The sequence below is a fragment of the Oryzias latipes genome, chromosome 8, assembly GCF_002234675.1.
Source record: "Oryzias latipes chromosome 8, ASM223467v1".
NCBI lineage: Eukaryota > Metazoa > Chordata > Actinopteri > Beloniformes > Adrianichthyidae > Oryzias > Oryzias latipes.
Window position 1 is genome coordinate 13148758 of NC_019866.2, and position 8352 is coordinate 13157109.

An 8352-nucleotide genomic window follows, 5' to 3' on the forward strand; every position below is an offset into this window, starting at 1 on the left:
TTGGATTAGGGCTGCTTGATTCGTTTCTTTTGTTTTTTTGTTCTGTTTTTGAATAAATCAGTAAAATGTCTGTACTGAGAGTCAATGAGAAGTCAGTGGCTTGTAATGTTTTTTTTCTCTCTCTCTCTCTCTCTATATATATATATCTATCTATCTCTCTTTCTCCTCATAGAATGTGATTGTTATTTGACATGCACCGAAACAAATGTTTTCATGAACTATGGAGCTTCTTTCAATATTAATAAAATAGCTTTTTTTGTTTGTTTTTTTCTTTGCTGTAAAGTCGTCTCCGTGGTTGTTTGTCCGGCGCCACGTCAGCGCCTGAGGGCGGGCAGGCGGGGACAGGCGTAGTAGTTGTCCGGCGCTTGTCGGATGTCGGTGTTGGCGTACACGGGGGCGCTGGCTTCCTCCAGCTGCGGGTGGGCGTCCGGGTTACATGGGGGGGTTCCTGAGCGCCGCTGCTTCCTGCTCATTTCCTCATAGATGGAAGAATGAGGTTTGGGGTGAGGATGACGATGCTTCTTCACCTAAAACATACAACATTTTTTAACCCACATAGGAAAATATTGAAAAAAACATTTGCAAACACATTTTTTTAAACTGAGTAACAAAAATAATAAAATAAAATAATAAAAAAAAAAAATTGAGAATAAAAGATTTTTTAAAACTACAGAAATAAAAAATGAGTAAAAATGATTTTTAAATTTATTTTAAATAGAAAACTAGTTTGAAATGCATTTATAGGTCACATCAAAGAATACATTTGTCACGCTAAACAATGTAAACAAGGGGGAAAATTAGCGTGTTGATTCAGCATTTTCCTATACTCTAGATGCTTTTATTTTGTACTTTTTTAATAGGTTTATATTATGATGAAGCAAATATGAACTTTAAAAACATTTCTTCTCACAGCTTTGAAAAAAAAATATTGTTTTTGTCACTGAGGAAATATTTTACCATTTACCCCACAGTAGAAAAGTTCAAATTTTAGAAAATAATATATGAACTTTGTAAGTTTTGAAGTGCTCACCCATGTTTCTGCAGCAATCCAGGCGAGTGTGAGCAGAAACAGACCAGCAGCTGCAGCCATGGTCAAGAGCAGCGTGTTGGAGCTCTGACACGCCTTTTCTGCTACGCAAAAAGTCCCATCAGCTCCAAGAAAGAGACTTCCTCTTAATTGTAAGCATGTTTAGACGCCATACCTGCCCCTTCAACCAGCAGCAGCAATGTCCTCACACTGTGGACTCTCCAGTCAGAGCTGTTGTCTCCATAAGTCAGCTCCCACACATAAACTCCAGTGTCGCTCGGTCGTAGGTGGGAGATGCTCACGTTGATCTGCAAGGAGTTAAGGTTTCCCTGGAGCTTCAGACGCGCCCTCAGCTCCGGGTCCACCTTGACCCGTCCACCCTCAGCGACAGACAGCAGGGTGGTTTGGCTCTGGACGCCACGGTGGTACAGGTGGAGGCCCACCAGAGAGCCATGATCCCTCTGAGGGATGCAGGAGAGCCCCACAGACTCCCCCTCCATCAGACGCTGTAACACCAACTCAGTGTGGGCTGGGTGGGAGAGAGTAACTACTTTGATATTTAATCAAATCAACTTTATTTATATAGCACTTTTCCTATAAAGGCATAACACAAAGTGCTTTACATTAAAACAAAACAAAATGTCACAATGTTTTGTTTTTTCTTCAGCAGAGGATTGAAGCATTATTAGAAATGATCAAACACCATTTACACTAAGTTTAAAATGTGATTTTTTTTTAATAACGTAAAATGACTTCCTGTGAAGAGTTCTTACCTTTAGAAAGCTGAACCAAAAGAAAGTAAAGCAGGTGAGTCCTCATGCTTTGGAGTTGTGAAGTCGTCTGCGCTTTCCTCTGTTTGTTCTGTTGAAGCAGGAAGAGGGCCTCATAGTGAGAGCAGCCGTTAAAAATAAAGACGCTCTCAGACTGAGGTGTGGGAGTCACTATCACTGCCTCCTTCCTTTTCTTTCTGTAGTCTACATGCAAACACACATGTTATGGTGTAAATAAGTGGTTGTAAAAAGCTGAATTGACTTGATACAATTGACTATTTGGTGTAACATTCTGAGATGACAACTGTTGCTTCTGAAATAAACTAAACTGAACATTTGATCAAATATGTTTTCAACTTCTTTTTTTGCTTTTAAGTCTTTAAAGGTATTTTCATGTTGCATTGGTGCCATCTAGAGGAATTGATTGTTCTTTTTTTTTTTGGTGGGACGCTGACAAGTTCTCCAAATCCTTCAAGTCAAGCAACTGGAGAAAAAAAAAAAAGAGGCCAGAGATCTGATGTTTGAATGTACATAAAGAGAATTACATATTAGTGCTATTTTCACAGAGGGATCTATGAATCAAAAGACATTTCTCCACTTTTTGCCCTAAAGGGTTTAAATTAGTGATGCTTCAGCAGCTGTTTCACACAATCTGAAAGCCAGATCACGTTATTCAATACTGAGATGTGTGGAATACTGTCCTAATCGGTTTGTGATGGTACTAGTACTTCATAGATATGATGTGAAAGTTAATGTTGCACTCAAAGACACATGGACAGATGTTGCAGTTCTGAATGGGCTGTAGTTGGAGGTTGATCCACATTCAGAGCTGAAAACAAGCCGATCTCTGATTGGACTCTTCCTGCAGCTGCTAATGAGCCTGAGCTCTGCTCAATCATCTGATGATTGGACCCAGCTGTGTGCTGCTGCTCTGTTGGCCTTTAAAACGCCGCCCTGCCTTGTCTGCTGCACTGCCTTGTGGGTCAGCGAGGAGCACTTGCAGTCTGATTTTTGGGTGCTGCTTCTTCAGTCATTTTGATGGCTCCCTCACGGTTAAAGATTAGCTGCCTTTTTGGGCATTTGACTGCCTTCTGTCTTCAGTTGACACTTGCGTTTCCACCATTGCATTACGTGCCGCCTGTTTCTCTCAAAAGCCAAAGCTCTTTGCCGAGTGTGGTCCAGCAGCCAGAGGAGCCGGTGCCCGTTAACACAGTTGGTGTGCTCTGCCACCCTGATTCCATGGAGCTCAGCATCAACGCTGACCTGTTTGAAGTGGGAGCGCCTGTTGACGTCCGTGAGCTGCGTCTCGGAGTCGAGCACAGCGACTACTGCAGTGCAACAGCATCCTCAGACTCTGAGTACAGAATCCTCGTGGGCCTGGAGGACTGTGGCACCAAACACTGGGTAACCTGCACCTGCTTTTAACATAAGTTCTGTACTGTTGCACTTCTAATGTTTAATGTCTCCAGATGACAGAAGACTCTCTGGTCTACACAAACCTCCTGATTTATACTCCCCTTCCTGCTCTTAATGGAATAACTCGAATGGAGGAGGCCGTTATTCCAATTGAATGCCAATATAAAAGGTTGGTTTACATTAAGCTATGCTAGCTACTGTGTGGGTTTCTAACAAATTTCTTCACCAGGAAGTACAGTTTATCCAGCTCATCACTCGTGCCAACTTGGGTTCCCTTCACGTCCACACAAGCTGCTGTGGAAACTCTCCAGTTCAACCTGAGGCTCATGACCAGTGAGTTAATTCTCCCTCGGCCCTATCGTTGTTTGCTTTCTATTGAAACTTGACCACTTTCTCTTAAGATGACTGGCTGCACGAAAGGGGTGCCAACACGTTCTTCCTCGGCGAGCCAATCAACATTGAGGCATCAGTCAGGGTGGATCATCACATGGGGCTCCGGCTGTTCCTGAACAGCTGCGTGGCCACACTTGAACCCAACATCAAATCTGATCCCAAATATGTCTTTATTGAGAATGGGTAAGTAACTGGATGTGGTGCTCCTTTACAAAGGACCTGTAGGTACATGCCTCTATAGCAGCAAAATCTAAGGCTGCAACTTTTATTTACTTTTTCTCCAGGTGCCTGCTGGACTCCCAGCTTCCAGGCTCAAAGGGTCACTTCCTGCCAAGAACAAAAGACAATATACTGCAGATGACTATCGATTCTTTTAAATTCCATAATGACGAACGAGGACAGGTAAGGAATTTTGTAGTTTATCTCCTAAGAATTCTTAGAAAAATAAAATGTTTCTCCCTTTGCAGCTTTACATCACATGTCATCTCAATGCGGTGCCAGTGGATGATGCAGAAGCACAAAGCAAGGCCTGCACATATGTAAATGGAAGGAAAGTATAGAGGATTTTTTTTTTAAGTTTACTTTTTTTTTTTTTTTTTTTAAAGAAACAAGCTGGTTTGACTGGATGCTTTTTAGGTGGCGGTCAGCTGATGGAAACGACTACCTGTGTGGATTCTGTCAAAGCCCCAATGAAGCCAGTAAAGCACTCAGCATCCCTGGAGTCTTTAATCCTCGTAGCTTTGGAAAATCTGCAGACATGGAGCCCATGTGGAGAAGTGGACTCAAGACTAATAAGGGTAAAAAAAAAAAATCCTTGGATGAACAAAGGTTCTTACCACATGGATGCACGCTTACGCTCGTGTTTGACAGTTTGGGAACATGAAGCCAGACTGGGGCCAGTGACTATTCTGCCTTCATGGAAGAGTGGGGCTCTTGCTGCACATGAACTACCTCCAGTTCTCCATAAGATCCACAAAACGGCGCTGTACGGCAGCCACTGGAGGAGCGGCCTAAACACAATCGGTAAGTATTGACTAAACCAAACATTCCTAGCTTTCTTGAGTGTAAAATTCTCCTTCTCCAGAGAAGAGCCTGGTTCCAGAACCATCAAGTTCAGAACTAGAAGAGGATGACAGTGATGGTACGTGGACATATTTGGAAACTAAATTGAGAAATGTAAATGCTAATGTACCTTTTTTTTTTTTCTTTTAAAACAGACTATGATGAGTCTGACTCTGACCTGGCGTTTGTGATGAAGTCCTTGGAGATTGCCCATACCAACACTACCTTCCCCATCGTCACATATGACCTGGAGCCCTCTAAGATGAATGCAACTGCTGCTAACCCTGACCTTTCTGATAAACATGACCCAAAGAAATAAAATGCTTTAAACTCAAACTTCATGTTTTAATTTTACTGTGTTAAAAAATAAAAGGCTGCATGGTGGGGCAGTGGTTGGCCCTCTTGCATCAAAGCAAGAAGGCCTTGGTTCAAATCCTGGCTGGGGGACCTGAAATGGAACATCAATGGGGGACCTCTGTGTGGAGTTTGCATGTATGGTGTTCTCCGTGACTATGGGCTTCCTCCCACCGTCCAAAAACATGTTTCATGGGTTAACTGGTTGCATACTCTAAATTGTCCCTGGGTGTGTGACTGACCCTGTGGACTGCTGACCTGTCCAGTATCCCCTGCCTTAACCTGCAAGTTGTAGGCTCCAGCAGCCCTGTGACCCCCCAAAAAGGATTAGAAAAGATTCTGATTAAAATAAGCCAGCATTTAAGCAGAGGTGATGCCATCTGATCAAAGGTTAAACTCTAGTCACATTTGTGTCTGGAAATGCAAACTACTTCTGGCTGTCTGCCTTTAATACAATTTGGGTACATCCATTAAGTTTGAGGAATCTAAGATTAAAAGTAAATGCATTTCCTCAAAATTAACATTTGTGGATGCAACTTTATTGTGTGCATGAAGTCAAAACTGTCCTGAAAGTTTAGACTACAAAAGACTTAGTGATTTATGGTGCACACCTGTCTAAAGCTGTGCGGTCCAAGAACACATTACTTTGAACTCTCCCTGTATTTCCCAACTTGTTTATGAATGGATGTTTAAGATAAAGGTGGTTTTCAATTAGCTCAGTTTCTATCCCTCCAACACACCTGATTCACTAATCACTAATTTGTCACTCACAGCTGACTTTTGGCTAACGAGATTGCTTCCAGCTGTCTTCTCCAGGTGGACTCCGTTTGCTGGAGTTTCAGTGGAAGCTTTAACTGCCGTGGTTGAACTTTGAGTTTCATTTGGAAAAGTCAGTTTTCTTTTAAACCGTATTTTATCCTTACTTACATACTGGCTGTCTTGTGGTGTCCCTAACACCTCCTAAGGCTCGTCATGAAGGCGTTTTTGGCTCATTCAGCCTCCCTCGTGCTGCTCATTTCTTTTCTCCGTGGAGTTGCAATTGCCATCCGAACTCTAAAAGAAGGTCCTATGATTGATGCAGACGGAAGGGAATATAAAACTGCTTCTTTGACAGAAGACTCCAGCCCGAGAGCAAGCGATAGTGTCCGTGTAGAGTGCACAGAAGTGTCCATGATTGTCTACATACAAGCAGACTTCTACAGAACTGGACGCCTTGTGTCTCCAGGGGACTTGTTTTTGGGAGGTGCAGAGCATAAGCAGGACAGTCGGTGTCGGGCTGTTGTTTCTGGACACAATGAGTATGTCATTGAAGCTGGCTTGCAAGACTGTGGCTCCAAGTTGACTGTAAGTATCATTATTTTTTTTTTATTTTTTTTGTCTCAATGGTGAAGTTGCTCCAAAAAGAGAGAAATTGACTTGTTCTGTTCCACCCTAGATAACAGATGATGATGTGATCTACTCAAACAAGCTGGTTTTCTCACCAGTTTCCAATCACCACACTATTACAAGGATGACTGATGCTATAGTCCCTGTGTCCTGCCATTACAAAAGGTAAGATTATAAAATATATCAAGTGTTTAATGGTTCCTGATGGCTAACCTTTTCACTCTGTGACAGAACACACACTGTAAGCAGCAGTAATACTGAACAGGCGCCCATGACGTTCTCTCAGTCAGCAAAGTTCTCAACCAAGAACTCTGCTTTCTCTTTGAAGCTGATGGCTGGTAAGTGTGTTGATGGATTGTGGACTCTTTGACTAGAAGGCGCACACAGTGACGACTCTGTTCACATGTAGATGACTGGTTAACGGAGATGTTGTCCAGCAAGTTTCATCTTGGAGACTTTCTGCGCTTTGAGGCAAAGTATACGGGCCCAGAGCCCAGGCAGCTTTTTGTCGAAAGCTGCGTTGCCACTCTGACACCTGACGCAACGTCGGTACCCAGATACTACTTCATTGAAAACCACGGGTGAGGGAAACCTGCTGTTATCAAACTAATTTGGGTGAATGATCTGTCAGCCACTTTTTTTTTATTTATTTTTTTTTTGTGTCAGGTGCTTCACTGATTCAAAAGCGGGGTCAGTTGCCTCATTCCTACCCAGATCGAGAGCCAATTTGCTTCAGTTCCAGATTGATGCCTTTCTGTTTCGTAATGATTTGAGAAACACTGTAAGGTCCCTGCAAAACTTAGTTGTATTTTTTTTCTTCCAATGACAAAAGGAAAATTACTTTACATTTTTCTTTAAAGATCTACATCACTTGTAACCTGAAGGCTACCCTCCAAATGAGGACCACCTTGACTGACAAGGCCTGCAATTATGTGCATTCAAGGTAATTTCCTGCTGGTAAATGCTGTTGCTTCAGTAAACGGTGTTGCCAATAAATTTCAACTTTTCTGTAAAAAAAAAAAAAAAGAAAACGTGCTCCATTGTCAAATGTACCTGCCTACTGACTTGGACTTTAAACAGTTAATAAAATAATTATTTTTTTTTTTTAAGCTGGAAAAGTGTGGATGAGAACGATAGTGTTTGTTGGTGTTGTGACAGTATTTGCTACCAAAGTCTTCCCAGAGGTAAGCCTTTAAGCACACGAACTGGCTCTTTTACCAGTGATTCCTTATAGTAAGTTCTTTATTTATTTTTTTCCTCTCCTCTCTCCCCCCCAGATGATGATCTTTGTGACATTGTCACTCTTGGTCCACTGAGGATTATCTCTAACAAGTAAAGAGCAAGTGACAAACTGTCTGCCAGAGGCTCTTGGATTAAACCTGCGCAACGGTCTTGTATGTCCAAAAATAAAGTTTAAAAAAAATCAAGGTTGTGCATTTATTGGCCCTTTACAGACTTTATTTCTTGTTGTTAGACTAAATGACAAACTATACTTTACCAAAACAATATTGGTTTAAAAATCAGTGTGATATAAAGGAAAGCAGTGCAACACTTGGTGGTTTGCAGGCAGTGTAATGGTGCCTTCTGGGGTGTGGTTTGCAGCTAAACTAGAAGACTAGACACTAAAGCAAGCTTTTCTGAGGGGAATCAAAACTACTGCTGGAGTTTCTTTATTCAAAAAGGGGCCATCCATCAAACTGAATTCCACCACTTTTTTTTTTTTTTTTTTTTTCCTTCTAAAGGCTTTTTCCATTCTTACGACGGAGTATTAGGGCCACCAAAAAAAAAAGTAAATTTACGACTTATCTCGTAAATTTAGGAGATAAAAAGTCGTAAATTTATAAGAAAAAAACTCGTAATTTTAGGAGATTACAGTGGAAGTGAATATGCATAGCAGCAGGTGAACGCGTGCAGCAGCAGAGCAGACCGACTAAACTTTGAACA

At 41.8% G+C, this 8352-nt stretch overlaps 3 protein-coding genes across 4 annotated transcripts; 2 read left to right on the forward strand and 1 right to left on the reverse strand.

Annotated features, from left to right (window-relative positions):
* Positions 1-121: 121 nt before the first annotated feature.
* LOC105354570 lies at positions 122-2643 on the reverse strand. Of its 2 annotated transcripts, none has more exons than XM_011478263.3 (4): positions 1801-2643; positions 1203-1556; positions 1031-1128; positions 122-527 (listed from the first exon to the last, which is right to left on the reverse strand). In XM_011478263.3, exons 1-4 carry the CDS (start codon positions 1844-1846, stop codon positions 315-317), a joined length of 711 nt encoding a protein of 236 aa, XP_011476565.1. In that variant the 5' UTR covers positions 1847-2643; the 3' UTR covers positions 122-314. The 2 variants fall into 2 exon arrangements, with proteins under 2 accessions (XP_011476565.1, XP_011476564.1); XM_011478262.3 differs by having other exon boundaries at positions 1031-1131.
* Positions 2644-2777: 134 nt separating this feature from the next.
* Positions 2778-4992, forward strand: LOC100049337 (ZPC domain containing protein 5). The gene is given in 10 exon segments (NM_001104751.1): positions 2778-3201; positions 3267-3382; positions 3443-3546; positions 3615-3789; positions 3891-4008; positions 4074-4156; positions 4243-4403; positions 4477-4629; positions 4691-4747; positions 4824-4992. Coding segments are annotated over 10 exon segments (1497 nt in total). The 5' UTR covers positions 2778-2835; the 3' UTR covers positions 4988-4992.
* A 921-nt stretch (positions 4993-5913) lies between these two features.
* On the forward strand, positions 5914-7823 carry LOC100049335 (ZPC domain containing protein 3). Its single transcript, NM_001104749.1, is given in 8 exon segments — positions 5914-6366; positions 6458-6573; positions 6640-6746; positions 6818-6989; positions 7075-7189; positions 7269-7351; positions 7519-7592; positions 7686-7823. Coding segments are annotated over 8 exon segments (1098 nt in total). The 5' UTR covers positions 5914-5994; the 3' UTR covers positions 7745-7823.
* The last annotated feature ends 529 nt before the right edge of the window (positions 7824-8352 follow it).

Bases quoted from the DNA above. Each gene is read 5' to 3' on its own strand.
- LOC105354570 (XM_011478262.3), bottom strand. From the start codon at position 1,846: ATGAGGACTCACCTGCTTTACTTTCTTTTGGTTCAGCTTTCTAAAG. The intron at 1,557-1,800 runs GTAAGAACTCTT...TCTCCCACCCAG, and splicing joins TTTGGTTCAGCTTTCTAAAG to CCCACACTGAGTTGGTGTTA. The intron at 1,132-1,202 runs GTATGGCGTCTA...CTTTTTGCGTAG, and splicing joins GCTGCTGGTTGAAGGGGCAG to CAGAAAAGGCGTGTCAGAGC.